Source organism: Paralichthys olivaceus, chromosome 9 (assembly GCF_024713975.1).
Source record: "Paralichthys olivaceus isolate ysfri-2021 chromosome 9, ASM2471397v2, whole genome shotgun sequence".
In the NCBI taxonomy this organism is placed as follows: domain Eukaryota; kingdom Metazoa; phylum Chordata; class Actinopteri; order Pleuronectiformes; family Paralichthyidae; genus Paralichthys; species Paralichthys olivaceus.
This window is the reverse complement of record NC_091101.1, coordinates 17,934,743-17,952,986: the sequence shown is the minus strand read 5'-3', so window position 1 is coordinate 17,952,986 and position 18,244 is coordinate 17,934,743. Positions and strand designations below refer to the sequence as shown.

At 41.3% G+C, this 18,244-nt stretch overlaps 1 protein-coding gene across 7 annotated transcripts in view; it reads right to left on the bottom strand.

Moving 5' to 3' along the window:
- The window catches only part of atp11c (ATPase phospholipid transporting 11C), a 39,776-nt gene extending 22,756 nt beyond the window's left edge, over positions 1-17,020 (bottom strand). For all 7 annotated transcript variants that reach the window (XR_011243983.1, XM_069531134.1, XM_069531136.1 and 4 more), the window contains exons 1-3: positions 16,378-17,020; positions 2,761-2,880; positions 1,245-1,334 (exon numbers count right to left, since the gene is read on the bottom strand). Coding sequence is in view for 6 of the 7 variants with exons in the window: in XM_069531134.1 (XP_069387235.1) it covers positions 1,245-1,334; positions 2,761-2,880; positions 16,378-16,404 (237 nt within the window). In the remaining variant the exon portion in view is untranslated. The remainder of the gene's footprint in view (positions 1-1,244; positions 1,335-2,760; positions 2,881-16,377) is intronic.
- Positions 17,021-18,244: the final 1,224 nt, after the last annotated feature.

Below are 18,244 nucleotides of genomic sequence, written 5' to 3'. Positions count from 1 at the left end.
CAATGTTGTTTGATTTTGACTTCTTTGACAATTATGATGGCAATTGCGACTTGAGAGAAGACATCCCTCCTAGGCAGGCCCAACACCAGCACCACCTGTTTACACTAGTGGGCTATTTGCTTCCATAGTTTAGGTTAGTGCTAAAAAGAGAGGTTATTTTCCATACACATGGATCAGAAGGAGAGGAGAGGACAGTTCACTTTAGAGTACAGAGCAGGGGAATAAAGATGCCAGTCAATACATTTTAGTCAGTGCCAGCTCACAGTTTCCACTTGAGAGAACAGGGCAGCATACACACAACATAAGGTAACAATGACAAGATACAAAGACAATTTTAAAATCACCATATAAGACCAATACAATCCTCACATACATGATAGATAAAAAAAAATACAATTGTGAATACTGAAAAGTATGAATAGTCTAAGGTTTGATTTGATAGATTTGAATTGCCAATAACCTGCTAACATATTAAATTGGCAATTTATTTAGAAAGTTGGACCTATACAACAAAGTACTAAAATAAAAAAGGTCTGGACACAAAGTAGGCTGGATTGTTGTACATTAATGACTAACCTTGAAGCATAAGAGTGGTTATCTTAAGGGCTCAGTGTGTAACATTTAGGTAAAAGGGATCTATTGGCAGAAATTCAATATAAAATAATTCTACTCGTGTTTTCACAAGTGTGTTTCATCTAAATTGTACACATTGTTGTTTTCTTTACCCTAGAATGGGCCCTTTGTATTTAAATACTTTACATTTACATCGGGAGTGGGTCCTCTTAACGGAGGCCGCCATGTTTTTTTACAGTAGTCCAGACTGGACAAACTTAACACCTTTTTAGTAGACAACTGGAAGCTACCACAGGTTCTCTTTCATGTTTGGAGGGTGAGGTGAGGGGTATTCAGCTGCAACATGCAACTTCACTATTAGAGGTCAGTATATTCTACACACTGAACCTTTAATTGATAAATTTTTTTGAATTTTATTATCTTTTATCTTGCTGTCATTTCCTACATTTTCAGCTATGTAACAGCTATGTAACAGCTATGTAAGACAGCAGAATTGATATCAGTAAACCACTACACCTGTACTAAAAGAACATCCACACACAAGCACTTTGCAAGCAGCTAAGGAAAGCTGTTGTAGCTCTTAATCAACAGACATCCATGAATTCATTATTTGACAAAGATAAACAAACTGTTACCTTTGTTTAGTTTGAACATCCACAGTCTGTCCTTACCTGCACAAGGAAGATGATAAGGAAGTAGAAATTGGCAATTCTTCTAAACTGCTCGAACAGGTTCTTTGGAAGAAAGTTCCAAACCGTATACTGCATTGAGTAAACAGAGAAAAACATGCATGTAAGCCACAGAAACTGGTATTACACTTTGCTGATTAATTTTTGTTGCATAATATTCCCATTCAGACCTGATGTTCTCAACCACACTTAGGAAGGTTAAAGAAAAGAAGGCAAGGGGAGAGAGATTAGAGGCATTCAATATTCAAACACTCTTGAATATGTATATTCTGTCTAAGCTACGGAAGGGGAAGAAGGAAGGCAACTTCAATTGCTAGGAGTCTCTGTTCTTTGTACTGCCTAGGGAGATGGCCCATAGGGCACCACAGGTATTCCATTGATTCAGATTTGTGATTTATCTCTAATTTGGCTACCATTGAATGCAGAGCCAATGAACTTATCACGCTGGTGACTATTTCTGTGAGTTTTTCTCTTCCTTTTTTTAGGTAGCTGTGACGGCTGATAACATCACGGCTGAAACAACGCTTTTATCTGCTTAAATCCCTGGGAGATGGCTCGACAATACCCTGCAAGCAACTTTGTGCCACAGAACAGTACCAGGGTGAAAAACACATACACATGCATTCACACACTCACCCACACACATTTGCAGAGAAACAGCAATAAGGCACTGTTTATGAAGGGGAATGTCTGCATGGGGAGAGCGTTGAAATGCAGAGGCAGCAGAATGACCCATCTCATTTTGCCAGAGAAAAGAGAGTGAAAGTAATGAGAAAATGGGGTGGCAGCGGTGAGGGTGGCTGAGTGTGGTGGTGGTGTAGCAACAAGAGCAAGAGGGAGAGGCGGAGATTGGTCATTGAAGAGTGCAAAAGCAACAAGATGATGGAGGGCAAAGGCATGGAGGAGCATAAACCCCACAGCCAGGGTAATTAAAGACTGTTTACCCTGACATACTGGCAGGAGCCAATTGATAGGCCCATCCTCACTGGGACCCTCTGCACCACTATAAATCCTCAGCTGTCTTACTCTCACACCGCTTCTTTCTCCACATCACTTTCACCCTTCATATTCAGAAGCCAGCAAGCCAGCACCTGCCCGAGTCGGCTGCTGACACAGGGCTGAGAGGTGACATTTAGACAAGGGTGGAGTATAATCTATCAGAGCCTAGGGGGAAACAGCCAAATTGCCCACCCTGCCAGTACATTAATAGCACCTATGTATTTCACTGCTACAGCCAGTGACGGACAAATAGTCGACTTCTGTTTAGAGTGAAGACAAGCATGTGGACAGGCAGTGGGAGGAGGAATACAGAAAGGAAGGCATGGGAATGCTCAGGATTGTTCAAGGCTTCATTTTGCATTCCAAGTGTTAGATAAGAGAAGAAAATTGCCTGAAAGCAGTTAAATTGTATCACACAGCAGAGCTGAGATACAAAGGTATAGGAATTTAATCTTGGTGTATGGCCAGACTGGAGCCCTGGTTGGTACATGCTTCTTACCTTGGCGGACACAATCCTGTTATCACAGAACTTGGGTGGGATGATGGCCTCATTTGAGGAGCCTGACCGATGTCCAACATAGATAGTCCGTTGGTCTGCTCTTCTCTCATCTCTGCCAAGCTAGAGGAGAAAGCAGAAAGGGAGAGTGGACGTGAAAAATCAGGATGCAGAGAGAAAGGAAAGGGAGTATATGTTAGTAACTCTTGGTGCTTCTGTTCTCAGATATCAGATAACAGATATCACACAATGAAATAACCCACAATCTTCATGGCAGAAGAATAATAGTTATTTTCATCAAGATTAATGTATTATTTCAGTGGAAATTGGCATAAATGTAAAAAGTAAGTAAAAAAATACATTCCTGGAACTACCCCTTTGTCCAGATCCATGCCAAAGTTTAATCAATAGCAATAAATAAATGAAAACAAAACTCTTGTTTAATAGTGTGTTGTTATTTCAGATGCAGCAAATACACTTTGATCACAAAGGACTTTCTTGTGACCACAAAATGTCCCTAGTTTTAAAGGTCTAAATTCCACTTAGAGGTCAAGAATTAAAAGATTAGAATTTCTACTCTGGTGCAGAACATTAAGAAAGACTTGAAAAGCACTCTACCAGAAAACTGTTGAGCACAAGCCAATAATTCAGTGAGGGGACAAAGAAAAGTATGGCAAGGGTCAACGGGCCAAAATTGTGATTGTGTGGGGACTGTAACTTAATTTCTCTCTCCCTGGTGGTCACTTGCCGAAGATAAACAAGTAATAAATGTCAGCAGCCAGGAGGAAACACGCACACACACCGCACACACACCGCACACACACCGCACACACACACACACACACACACACCGCGCACACACACACACACACACACACACCGCACACACCGCGCGCACACACACACACACACACACACACACACACACACACACACACACACACACACACGTCTGAAATAGAGACAGCTTCAGCAACTGGATCAGGAGCCAGAGACACAAAAGAGGTCCCCTCAATATTAGGTGGCTGGAGCATTCCTCTTCCATAAAAGGTTGGTACAGTGAATCACGAAGAAAGGCAAGGGAGCAAGGTTGTTGAGGTCAGTATCAATGCCAATAATTATATAGCTTATCAGATTAGTGCAACAGTACCATCATAAGTCATTGTCACTGAAGAGGTGGTTTAGGCATGCAAAATCACAATGGCCCAGATCATTTACGGCATTCAAGTATCATAATCTGATCACATCTAAGTACGTCAGTTCATGCCTGACATTAGATTGTGTCTCTCCATGTGTCTTGACTGTTTTTAACTAGTGTGACTATGACAGGCAGGTCATAGTCAGTATCTATGAATGTGAGTGTGAAATAGAGAGCAAGACAAGGACTAACTAAGAGAATCAAATCATTGCAGCCAGCTCTTCAGTTACATAAAAGGAATAGGACACCAACATGTGGCAGTCAGTGTTGATATTGTGGAAGTGACCATCAATTTATGGGAAACACAGAGGTTTAAAATTACTTCCATTTTAAATCTGAAGCAGACCACAAGATGGCAGTTGAATATGCAGTAATTCAATGCCCTATGCCCCCCAGTACCTGCCTGACCTCGTCCACCCCTATACTGAATCCTAGTACCTACAGTCCTGGAACTCTGGTTAGACAGATATATATATATATATATATATATACAAAATGCCCCATCTCTGGACACTTAAAAAAAACTCCAAAAAACTCAACTATTCAAAAGGCTTTTTCACTAGCTCTCCAGCTACAATTATTTTTCGTCCTTCATTTGTTTCATTATGTTATTGTTTTCCTGACTTTAGAATGGTCTTGGGGACCTTGAAATCACTACATGAGTAATTTATGGGGGCCTAGGTCTGAGTGATCAGATCTCAAATGCATTGGGTTGTGTTCACACCTGTACTTAGTGCTGTCAACTTGTGAAAAAATCTCATGAGACAGAAGTTATTTCCAGGGCCAAATGAATCACAAGTACACAGGAAATGTTTCGGTCTTGCGAAGTGTAATCTTCAAAAAGCCTACACTGTTCTCTGAGTGACCTAAAAATCTTTACTGACATCCTGCACGCAAAGCACCACACATGCTGGAGGATCATGATAAAAACAAACTCAGGACATCAGATCAGCCTGAGCTGTGTAAACTAACTGATTAATCAATAAAGATATGACTAAGAAAAGCTATTGAACAAACCCAAGGCCTTAAAAAAAGTGTATGTTCTTAGTCCTACCTGAGCTGTTGTATGTTAGATTATTAGCTCTCACACTCTTACATCTTTTCGTTTACATATCACTAATTTCAATCAAAAAGGCAGTTATCTTAGGGGGAGCAAGGTGGAGAGCTAGGGTCCAAACAAGCTACACCTTTTAATGTGGCATCTTGTGATGTTTCAGTATTCCCCTTGGTTTCCTCCTCCATCAAGGTTTTAAGTACCTAGTGAAAACGGAACATTTCATTTCATCAGCAAGTGAAGATCCTCCTGCTTTTAAGTTGAGAGACTATTACAGTGTATGTAATATTAATATTAAGGTTATGCAGCCATGGGAATCTGCTTTATCTAATATAAACACCAACAACATGTGGGTTATGGGAACAAATTACCATGAACATCTGATCCTGGACAAGCACCAGGGAATGTGTGAATTACAGCCACCTGGACAAAAGGCTGGCCAGAGTCTGTTGCTGACAAAAGTTAAGATCAAAGAAAAGCCTCAAAGCTTAATTTATGCATGTGGGGATGAGAATACACTACATAACTCCAGTTCACTGAATAATATGTCTCTAGTTAATGGTCCAAATTTCAAATATTTACAATCATCTCTCCAATCCAGACCAGGGAGGGGAGGCAAGAGGCTTACATAATGCCCTCTTATACACGCGCAGCCGTGGTCACACCTCAGTATGGCTATCAAATCTACCATCCTCTACCCACTCGGCAAACACTGACACTCCTCTAGAGCGACTGGACAGACCTGGCTGCCAGAGGATGGAGGGAGAGAGAGATAAAGAGTGGGAGGAAGAAAGAGTATGAGAGAAAAAAAGTACAACAGGATTCTAGGACACAAACAGCATTCCAGGTTTTCCTTTTGAAACAACAATCAGCCCACAGGAAGCGCTGAAGGCCAAGAACACCCCCACAGACCAACACTGTTGATTTATTTGCATACAGTGTTTCTAGAGATTATTCCTCCTCTGTGTAGTCTGAAAAATGCAAAATTTCACATGTAATAACAGCATTCCAGATATACAATACAAAAAACACATATAACATTAGAAAAGAATGTAGGGACACAAAACATTATTATGTAGAAGAGCTATGCAGTCACAAAAATAAATGCAAGTAAGGTACAATCCCTGCACCAAATTGTCCTTGAGTTACAGGACCTGCTAAAGGCTCTGGCTTGGACACCAGAGTTACAGCCCAGAGAGTCAACAGTATTAGTTGGCTAGCTTCCACTAGCGTCAATTCACCTGTGCCCATCTCATTAGAATTGATTATGCAAGAGCCACTCTAATGCACGGTTTCAAGGTTGTCGGTCTATCAACCAAGTCTTCATGCTAATCCAATACTGTTGCTCAAAAGCAGTACCACAATCTGCAAGTTCTATAAGGTCTGGTTATCCGTGATGATTCTGCAAAAAGAAATTTGGCATCCACAAAAACCTACTTCATCCTGAAAATGAGTACAATTTAATAAGTGGTTCATATACTACATAAGAAAATAACTATTGAATAGTCATTGATTTAAGAGGCAGATTCACTGTAAAATACAACGAGGGTCAGACTAAGGGGCACACTTTTTGTGTAGTGACGTGATGGAAATGCCCATCTCCAAAACAGTGAGACACTAGAATTGCTAATGCAAGTAAAAATAGAATGATTGCATTATCTTTACCTCATTGTCAAAGTTCAAACAAAGCCATTCGATGCCAATGATGTTTGGGAGTAAAGCAAAAGTGGCCAAGATTCAAGTGCCAGTATGTCAATACCAAAGTAGTTCCATCCTTAAAGTAAAAGCATCAGCTTCAAGACCTAAGATGGAGATCAATAAAGCAAACATCCAATGCTCAATTGAGCTAACATTTAATTGCTAAGTCAGAAATAAATGGTGCATTAGAGAATTGAGTGTGTCTGAAACTTTTACATTAAATTACGCTCTAAATTAAATTATGCACACATTGTGATATGAGTCCTGGCTGGGACAAAGGGGGGGTAAGGTGCTCCACTGAGACTAAGACTGCATTCAGCCACTGCCAAACTCCTGATGATGACTTGAGTCTGATGACACTGCGTCCTGTCACACCATCTCACTATTCAGTCACTATCCCGCTTTGTCACACTCTGCATGCTGTTAGCTGAAGAGACACACTGGGTAACCAGAAAATGACAAGACCCTGTACATTGTAAAACAATCCACCACAATCAAGAACAATTTGGTTCTTTCAGTACAACCTTTTGCGAAAGTTTTTATGTTGTAATTTTAAGGAATTCTAGAATATTTTATTGCAGTGCTCATGCTTTCAGTTCCATTACACTGTACAGGTGTGAGATCAGTCAACTTGTATAGTTACATCCTCTTTCAGATAATCATAAGGTAATGCCCAACCTTTTCCTGGAAAGCCTGGAAACCGGTTCCCAGGCTGGGCTGGGGCACATCACATCAACCACAGTTCAAACCAATCATACTTAACTCAATGGTGAAAGTTAAAAGAAAGCAATATACACTAGGATTGTGACTTAGAATTGTTTTCATCATCAAGTGATCTACAGCCTTATTCTGGATTAATCCATAAACTGTTTATATAGTCAGGAATAATAAGGAATCATGTGACGTGTCAGAAAATTCAGGTTAGGTAGGTTACAGCAACATGTAATTCACTTACTAAAAGAGCAAATCGAGTTTCCTTTGACATTACCCGGTTCTTTAGCATCAACATATTGCCATTTATGGCCTGTGGGTCTTTCAGAGAGCGCAGAGTAAGTAGTTCTGGCTCTGGATAGCAAAGTTTAGTCTGATGCTGGCATCTTTTTAGTTTGGCACCAAGGTTTACCTGAAGCTTGGCCTGTTTGGTGTCAAGTAAGTTAATGTGAGAAGAATCACTAAGCAAGCAAAAAATAAAGATGTGTAGCAGAAAACAGTGTGTGGAAAGGGCAGAGGAGGTGTTATTTATCCTGACATGAACAGTCTTTGTGGTAAAAAGATAATCAATGGTGTTTTCAGATAAACGTGCTGAAGCCAATTGAATGAAGTAAGCCCAAAAATATACAGAGGAGTGCCCTTTGTTCTGATTAGTGTGCTATTGTGGTTTTGTAAGTTCAGTACAGAGGACAAAAACACCAGGCTCATTCAGTACAGAAAGCTTAAAAGATCCATTTGAAAAACCTACTTAAAACACATTTAATGAGGTGTGAGGGAGCTGTACAAAGAAGAAAGAGCACTGGAGACCTAAACTTGTACTTCTTTATGTCCTACATGTGTACTAATACCACTGCACTACACTGAGAAACACAGATTCATTATTCGACCAGAGTCTCATTTGACCTTATTATCCAATTCATGCTATTCTCTGGGTAAAGCCAAAGCAAACACTAAACTCTAATTCCTATTCACTAGTAAATGAGAAGAGTGAACCGAATGCTTCATCATTTACAACTACTTTACAATATCTGCTCCAGCTGTATCTTATCTACCCTATCAGGTTTTATGATGTCGCTGTAAGTGAATTCATCGCAGGTCAACATTATCTGCTATTGAGCGTGTACAATCTATAAGCGGTTTCCTCACACCACATACAACTGAATCCATAAGAGGAAAGCCCTTGGTGAAGATCTATGACTTTAAAGTAAACACAGGCCCTAAACATCAAGTGGCATTCTGAAGGTAATGGAAAGAATAAATTCCTAACATCCAGAAAACTGTTTCAAGAAATGTTGATGACAACTGTAAAAACAGCCCAACATAAAGTTGCTGTTATGACAGGCAGAATGGGGCTGAGTGATGAAAAACACAATGTGAGGGGAAAGTTGCAGGCATTGAGTCGATGCTATTAGTCACTGCAGTACTCCATCAGGAACTCTTTCCTTCTTTCATTTTCCCTCTCTTTCTTGTCAGAACACTTCTCTGTCCTCTTCCAACATGCTCACTCTCTATCGCTAATTGCAAATCTCAATGGTTTGATTACAGATCCAAGTGTTCTTCACCACAGCAGCAGAGAATGTGCAACAATATCTTTTGAATAAAATACATCACAAAGATGCATTAATAGCAAACCAAACTTTTGTCACTACAATCTCCACGTTTGCTGCCTTTCCTGTGCAACAAATTCATTCTTAATAAAGCTACATGAGCTGCTTCATCTAAAACAAGCACATAGAGCATCTGTTATATTTAGGTGTAACCTATTTTTGAATAATGCTCTTCAAAGAAAATCTCATTCAGTCTTATATAACAAGCTTGTCTCAGACAAAAATAATATTGAACATTTCATACCAGTATGTTCGATTTATGATGACATTATAATGATGTTTTTTCCAGCGCTCTTTAATCTTCCCTCTATCTAACTGTCATTTAGAGAATATTATCGTCAGCACACGGGTTGGGTGGCCACAGAATTGGTCCACAATGTAATTTTACAAAGATTTTTGGAAAAGCAACAAAGGTTCTTTGCTATTCTTGTAATTCTATGAAGAAGATATTTTGTTCATTAATACTATTTAGCCAGTTGTTTCTAACACACACTTTAACCTGAGAATACAACTCCTTCCCTTAATATGGCTGAACAAATATTTTAATGATAAAAGGAACCTGTAAGTGTGGTCAGATGAAGCTCCCTTATTTGAAAGGAGATACTAATAAAATGATTTGAGTACAATGCTACAGAACTCAACAATTTTAGTTAACAAATAGACCATCTCTTAAAAAAAAACAGTTTTACACACAAAAACTAAGAAATTAAGGAAAAGTCATTACTTTAACTGTAACAGGAGTTACCTCTATCATGGCTTATGACATGGCATTGTCAACGGACCACATATCGGAGGCTACTCCCCCTCTGTCCATTGTTTGCACACAGTGATGAAAAGCCCCACCGAGTGATAACAGTCCAACTTGAACTGAGGGCTGATCCGAAGGAGCTGTTATGGACAGGAAAAGGCTCATTGTTCTGCTAGCATCCCTGCAGCTGTACGAGACACAGGGTGTACTGTACGTTGGGCTGGTACTGGCCTACATTACATGGGCTCCCTCGACAATAGGGGAGGAGGGGAAACTCATCTAGACCTCGCACTGGGAGCTGCTTCCTCAATCATTTAGCCGCTTCAAAAAGCCACAGACAGTTGCGCTAGATACTTTTTGCAACGCCTGTGGTCTACTGACACTTTTTCAAATATCTGTAAAATAAAGTCGAGACTGACATTTTGTAATTTGGTAACTACCATAAGAAAAGAGGACTTCCCCCGAACAGCTCAAAAAGTGGCCAACAGGAAATGTGTTTGCAAGTTACACAGTGCTGACAGAAGTCTGTGGTCATTCAAAAAAACTGAGACATGCTGTTTCTCAAACACTGGCCTTACAAGTGGTTAACAGATGACACGGAAGTAGCCAAAACTTAAGAGAAGCATTAACTTGGCCAGTTATATTTTAACTGGATTGTAGTCTTAAAGCACTCATTTACTGAGGCTTTGGTTGTTAGAATGACATGTTACTCCTCCTTCTCTCAGCTACAACCCTCTAGACAAGCTCGGTAAGTTCTGGAGAGAATGACATTAGAAGAACATTATTTCATAGGTTCCTATGGAGAAACCCCCCACACTTTGTTTTAAGACCAGTTTAGAGAGCACATTTCGAGCTGCAGCTGCAGCCTTACACTTTAATCTATAATTAAACAGAATTTAAAGTGGTGTAGCCATAAATGGACTATGGTTTTTCTGACCAAGTGCACTCTCTGTACTCAGGTTTTGCTGCTTTCAGATATGCACTGAAATCCGCAGTTTCTCCGTATTTTCTCCGGAGGAGGTGCATGTGTGAACACAAATGTCAAACGCTCCGCAGTTTCTTCTGACTTTTTCCGGCTGACCCCCTTATATAAAGTACATATACACACATAAATCCAGGAGAAGTCGATGTGTGAACACAGCAGGGGATCCCCTGTGAGCAAGTGTGGGCGTCTGACACGCAACAGATCTAATCTTCTGGTGAAAAAGCGGTGACACTGACGAACATGTCAAGAGAGTTTAGGGTGATGAGTTGACACCGGTGTCGGGGTGCTGTAAACATGATTACGCGATCTCCGCAGCGGAGTTTATATGTCACTTCTTGCCTCTGTCTGCTGCAGACGGCTGCTCCACCTCTCACCTGAATAACGCAGAGGATTTGTTGCTGTTGTGAAGGCGTCTGTGCAGAGAACCTCCTTCTGCTTTGTGCATGTGTGAAAAGCAGACTGCGGGTAAAGTCCGTAGCCAATTCTCCGGATTTTACCCAGAGGTCATGTCTGAAAGCGGCTTTAGATGAAGGTGCTTGATGCGGCTGCTTGTTCCCTGTAGCATATGGGTTGTAACTGCATTCATTCCCCCTACTATGCTTGGCTGAGAACAAAGCAATACCAAGAAAAAGGAAGTTAACAGCGGACCCTAATGCTGACAAGCTTTAAAAACTTCTATCTCAGCTACTGCCCCACTGATGACATTATCTTTAATAATGTACCCGGCTACATTGGCCGTAACTGCTATTCAATTAATTATCCTTAGACATTGCATATAGGGGCAACAAGACTAATGACAAAAATCAATGTGGCTCTTTCCTTCTTCTGCTAAGAGGGCATGTTTGATTTCAGTTTGTGTTTTCTCACCAAGCATTTCCTCCCACTTAACTGTGACCACATTAAAAGGAGCCATTTTTCTCCCTGTGACTGAACAACACTGCCTGCTGACTCGCTAGGAGCTTGCCACAGAGATAATTATTGTAGACTGTTGCTTAACCTGGGTGTTCAGTGAGCGTGTGTGGCTGGGGGAATGTTCACATGACTTTTCCGTGCTTGTTAAATCCTCACACTTACTGGACTTTGCTGTTCCTTTTCATTGTGTCAGCAAGTACTCTATCATTTCAGGTGACAATAAAAAAACTGGGAGGACCAAACGTCACAGATGCTGCCATCTCCTTATCATGCCTCCACACTCAGACACAGAGGGTGACACACAGACAAAGAAAAAAAACATCCCTCCACACATCTCAGCATTCTCTTCACATCTCACTGCGAATGCTGTAAGAAATGCTAGAGCTGGAGCATGGCAGAGAAAATATGTGGTTGAGCCTTTATACATATATGGATGACAAGGATGCATTTTGAATGCCACTAGTCTGGCAAGGATACGTGAGTCAGGAAAAGGAGGAACGATGTGAGGAGAATTCAAAATAAATGAGGCAACCTGAATTATTTAGAGGTACAAACTGAGAATTCAACTTAGGTTTTAATGGAAGTGGAAAATTGCCACAAAAAGCCTTCCTTGGTCCCCCTGTATCCAACCAGGAACCACCCACTCTTATGTTAATCACTACAAGAAGGCTGAGAGTGCGCGTAAGATGGAGAAAGCGACCCTTCTGGTTTCACTCGAGTGTCTCATGTTTGAATCACGCAGGGCTTTCTGGACTCCCCCAGTAAATTTCATCACCTCGCTATCCCACAGCCAGTCTTTTTTCCCTTCACACTGCCTCCCTCACAATACTAATATATTTATTACCCTGCTGTGTGTTGCAGATGGGCTCCTTTGGCTGGGTTACCATTCCATATAGTGCAGGAGACCAGACAGGGAGTGGACGGAAGAGGAAGGAAGAGAAAAAAATCAGCGTGAGCAATTCTGTTGGCCAGCAGTTCAAGGGCAAGACTAATGGTGGCAAAACGGAGCACAGCTCTGATCAATACACATCTCTCCTAATCAAACAGGCCTGATAAATCAAACAGACCTACATGCCTTGTATGGTGTGTGGCATTCAGATGCACTCTAACCCTAATGGCTCACCCAAGGGTGACAACTCTGTTTGAGGGCTCTGGTATCTCAGCAGTTGATTAAATTGTGTTTCCAACAGGTGCAACTAACCGCAGGGGAGATAATACAACATAGCCAAAAATACAGTGATGCTAAAAGCTCAAGCGACTGCGCATTTGAAGTGGAAATAATGCCACATATTAGACTCATTACCTAAATACTTGCCAGTGAAAGTACTGTAATGTAATGGAGCAAGTAAAAAAAACATTTTTATTGCTGAACAAAACACTAGTATACCTCAGGAGGAGTGACACTAAATAAAGGTTAAATCCATACCAAAAAACACTTTTCATTTTAGCGTCCAATCACTAATAATCAGAGTCTTTATTAACACACCTGAAAAAACACATCACATGATCTTTTACTACTTCATATACTGGGCATGTGCATGCCAGTGTAAACAGGAAGCAGATTGTCTACTATGCAAAATAAGACGAGGGATTTCTCTTCTTGGACTGACAACTAGGTATACTGTGACAATATATGACAATTCAGCCCAGGGTTTTAAAACTAAAACGGGCTAAGCTGCATTTGCTATTAGGCGCTTGAAAGCCACAGGGTCATGTTGATGACAGGTGTACAAATTCAAACAGTGATACATTTTGAAAGTAAAAAATAGCAGTGTGGATGTAGCCAAAGTCTTATAAAATATATTGTATATATAAACTAAAGATGCTCTTACAAAATAAGCATTAAGAGAAAAGGTGTGCATGTGTGATGGTCTGCGTGCATGTCAACTTTGCCTGTACACTGGTGAGCACATGCAGGTTTACACAGGTTTGTGTTTACCAGTCTTGTGGATGCCGTTAGCTGACATGAGAAACAGGTTTACTGATCCCTGGGGTTTCCAAATGCATTTAACATGTGATCCTTCAAACACGCTCACACATAACATTTCCTGCCTGGTGGGGGCCTGTTTATTACTTGTGCTCTGGTCACAGTCAAGTAGAGACCGATCTAAGTCTGGCAAACCTCAGTGCATCAGCCTGCAGCAGGATAAATAGATTCGGTTAGAGAGAGAGATAAGGGTGAGAGGTAATGCCAGTAAGAAAGAGGAAGACCAAAGTGGTGCTGCACCCGGAGCAGAGGCAGAAAACATTTTAGGCTTTACTATGAAGGTGAATTATGTGGGGAATCCCCACCTCCTTTGAATAAGACACTTCAGATGTCAGCAGGACACAAGAAAAAAACTATTGCAAACAAACAACCCTGACATGTTACACCTCAGAGGAAATGAAAAATGCAAACATTAAAACATCCACAAAAATAACTTGCCAATAATATTTTTTTTGAAACTTGTCAGTTAAATTAGGTCAAATTAGTATTTATTATTTAGTTGTTGCCAGCAACTAATGATTATTTTGAGCACCAATTCATATGTTGATTTCTTCCAAGATTAATCGATCTGTGAATACATAGTCCAAAAATAAAGTTTAATTAGTTTTCTACCACGAAAAAAGGCAGCGAATCCTCACAATGTTTGACATTGGGTACTAAAAAAAACCTAAAATGTTAAATGATAACGAAAATATTAGGTTCGTCAAATTACCAATTGTTTTAGAACATTGCTCTATTATCATAAAATCCAACCACAAGGCTGTCAGAATGACCATTTACTTAGTTCACACAGACTTGTTGAGCCTCCCACCTCCCCCACTGGGCTGTGTAGGGCTGGGTGTACTTGTACTTGTGTACTATTAAGCAGAAGGTGGCTTTGTATCAGTTCTAAAACAGAGTCAAAATATGAAGCTGACCTTCCGTGTGTGATTCCTTGTGAGTAGGAGGGGTTTTATCAGTTACCATGGTGCAAATAAAAAAAACACCACCATGCTGCCTGGGCAGAGGTGTTTTCAGGCGTTGGTACTGTTCTCCTTGCAGCTGAGGCAGGGCTCCCACAATGAACACAATCAAATTTTCACCAGGCTCCACCTCTCACAGATCACACTGCTGCCTTCAAGGGCTTGAACGAACATCAAAGGCAACTGTGTGATTTTGCATTCCTGTCAGAGCATTACAACCTCTGGAGAATCCCCCCTGACGCGGAGCCCAACCCCACTCATTCCCACAGCCATCTTTAATGATTTTTTTTCCCAAAGACACACTCAGGATTTAGTGGCACAGTGTACCATAGTGGGAGAGTCAAGCGAATCACGTGAAGCCTCATTGTAGCCTTGTATGTAGCTCTCATTCCCTCACAGTCTCTAGTGTCTCTCCCTCTTCATATGCACATGTACCTCCCATGGGCAAGGGGAGGGGGGGTGTGAGTCAGGAGGCAAAGAGGCAGAGCAAGAGATAACGGTACCGTGTGCATCAATGACAGCGTGGCTGGCTGCTCTGCACAAAATATTATTTACAGCTCACACTGAGGAGAAATTACAGCAGCAATTCTCTCCACAAGCAGAAAAATCAGCTGACCTGGCAACACAAGAGAGGGACCAGGAGGAGGGTCAGGCACTGCAATTATTATATTGCTCCTCCTTATTGACTGTCAGTATCTATACTTCTCAGATAGTCTGTGGGGGATTCAGCCCACCGGTGACAACAGGTTACTGGTGCATGAGAGCATGATAAAGAGGCAGTAAAGGCAGTTCAGCAGTTATGAACCTGGCTGTGCAGATAGTTACTCCTTTCAACTAGCTCACTCCTTACTGATTAATCTATGAGGGGCAATAAAAACCAATGGATGAACTTTACAGGGGTAAGCATTAAACTGACCAAACGTGAAACATGATGTCAAAGCCGTTTGTGTTGGATAAAGACCAACTTCTTTTACTGAGCAAATCCAGTGGCTGAACCTACAGTAACATCAGGACTAAAAGGAACCGAAAAGGAGTAAGACTGAGAAACTCTTTGATTCACCAGTCAGCTAAATGTGAAAGTTAATACCAGATCAAAACTATGTTGAAGAACCGTCACTTGTGTTTTAAGAATGTAGGTTAATGTACATATCCTTTGTTCTATCAAGGTAACTGCTGTTGTTATTTTCTGCAAATGAAGCTGGACCCTACTTGTGATGTTTTATTTTCATTGCTCGATTAATGGCTCTTAAAAGTCTTAAATTGGCCAGAAAATACTCCAAAAACCCTGAGACACAGCAAATCCTCAACTTTAAGGAACAAGTGGGACCCCAGAGAAAAGCAGTCAGCATCTCTGGGGACAGGCACAGTGGTCTTTTAGAGAAGGTGGATCCCATTGTGGACACCAAACCTGCAGTACTACACCCCCTGTGGAAAGTGTGGTTTAATGACTCTTGAGTCCAGCTAGCATCTGTCACGACTCCCTGGCTGGTTAAATGACTTACCTCGTTAGCAGTTAGCTAAAGTGACAGACTAAAAGCAAGAGCCCTGAAGTGTGACAACATCTGTTCCCTGTTGTGTGTCAGTGTGAAGTAACAGTTTGTTGTAATCGTAGCTAGGAAAAGGAAATGACTGGAATTACCAGAGGACGATATTTTAACGTCAGAACCGCGGCGGTCAAAAAAACAGAAAAGGTTAGCAAGAAGAAGCTGGATGTGAGAAGCTAACAGTGTGTTTGTGTGTTGTGTTAGTGACACATACCAGACGGTTCAGTCTTCTCCGCAGCATCTTCTTCTTCTGCTTCTTCTTGTTCCGCTTTTCTCTTCTTCTATCTCACGGGTGAAACTCCTCTGATTCAACAGACGCTTCCCGGGCTCCGCTTCAGCCTCCCCGGGGAATAACTTTACATGTACGCGAGTTTGACCTGCTAGCTCCTTGGCTATCTGCTCTCTACTCTAACGTTAGTTCTAGCTATGCGAGATGCCGCAGCGACGCTACATCGTTCCCATTTCGTTTGGCTCCGGTCTCTTCTCACCATTCGCATTTCTCTCGCCGCCGCTGGGTGTTTTCCGCGTTGCGGTTGTGCGGGGCTACCACTCGCGCTTCCCACCTCTCGCGGCTGAATCGCTCCGTGACATGTCGCTCGGCGCCCTGTTGCTTTGCTGCTGCTGCTGCTGCTCGTCCGGACCTGAAGTGTCTGGCTCCCGCGCTGACCCCGGAACCTGCGCAGCGTCGAGAGCAGCAACACACCGACAACTCACTTCTGCCTTTCACTCCCCCCCCTCCTGTGTTAGAGTGTGTGCGGGTCCTCCTCACCCTCGCCTCCCCCCTGTCACACAGTCCTCACTCCCACATACCAGCGACAACGATCCCACGCTCGCTCAGGCTCCACCCGGCGAAGGTGCGGCGCTTTCGCTCACGCTGGATTGTGGGTAATGTGGTCCTACTCACACGGGCCTCCTCCCAGGGGTGATGGTTTGTGACTTCACTTTAAAGCTCCAGATTCAGGTGAAAGGGATCGATAGGCACACATTGAATATATAATAAGCCTGATGATGTTTTCTCTTGTGTGTAATGATCAAAACTGTATGAATGTAGTTTAATTTCCCCTAGAATGGGCCCTTTAAAGTTAAGTACTTTAAAGGTTCAGTGTGTTTAGTTCGTCCAGTCTGATCTACTGTAAAAAAAAAAACATGGCGGCCTCCATAGAAAGGACCCGCTCCTGATTATGTAAATATAAAGGAGCCGTTCTAGGGTAAAGGAAACAACAATTCTTTCTATTTAGATGATCACACACTAATGAAAACATCACTAGCATTATTTTGTATTCAATTTCTGCCAATAGATCCCATTCACCTAAATCTTACACACTGAACATTTAAGATAAGATAAACATGTTATTGATCCACCTACTGGTGAAATTCAATTGTTACAGCATCAGACAAGTCAGAATGAGGTAGACAAGAGAATAGAAATATGATAGAAATAAAAATGCTGAGTATGTTCACCTTTCACTGTAGTGGTTTATATAAAATGTTATAAAGAAAACTGTAGTGGCACAGGATGATTGCACAAGCTTTTAATCTTTGTTATTTTAGGCCATGAATTACTGTAATTGGACTTCAGCAACTCTCACTAAAACCTTTGCCAAAACCATAACCGCAAACATGCAATGTGTGTAATAAAAACAATGCTCAAGCTACGTGCTGTGAGTTACAAGGCATTAAGGTCATACATTGAAATCTGATATACTTGTGGTTTATTTAAGCTCATTTGTATTTTTGCCTGTCACTTTGTGAGTCACTCTAGCAGCATATTTGCATGTGGCACCAGGTTTGCATTTTTTCTTTCCTGGAAGTGAAAAGGGTGAATTTTAAAAACAGAAACAAGTGTAGAAAGAAGGAATTGTAGTTGTATTTATATCAATAGTTTTAAGGGCCCACCCTGTTTGCCCCTGTTTTCAGTTTGTGTTAAACCTAAAAAATGAGAAGATAACACTTTGTGTCCTCGATGCAATACAGTGAAGAATGTACACATAATCAAATCAAAGACAATTTAGAGTTTTTTTACAACTGCATTTAGTGTAACCCACACTGGCTAAGAACCTGTTTGAATGTTTGCATTGAGT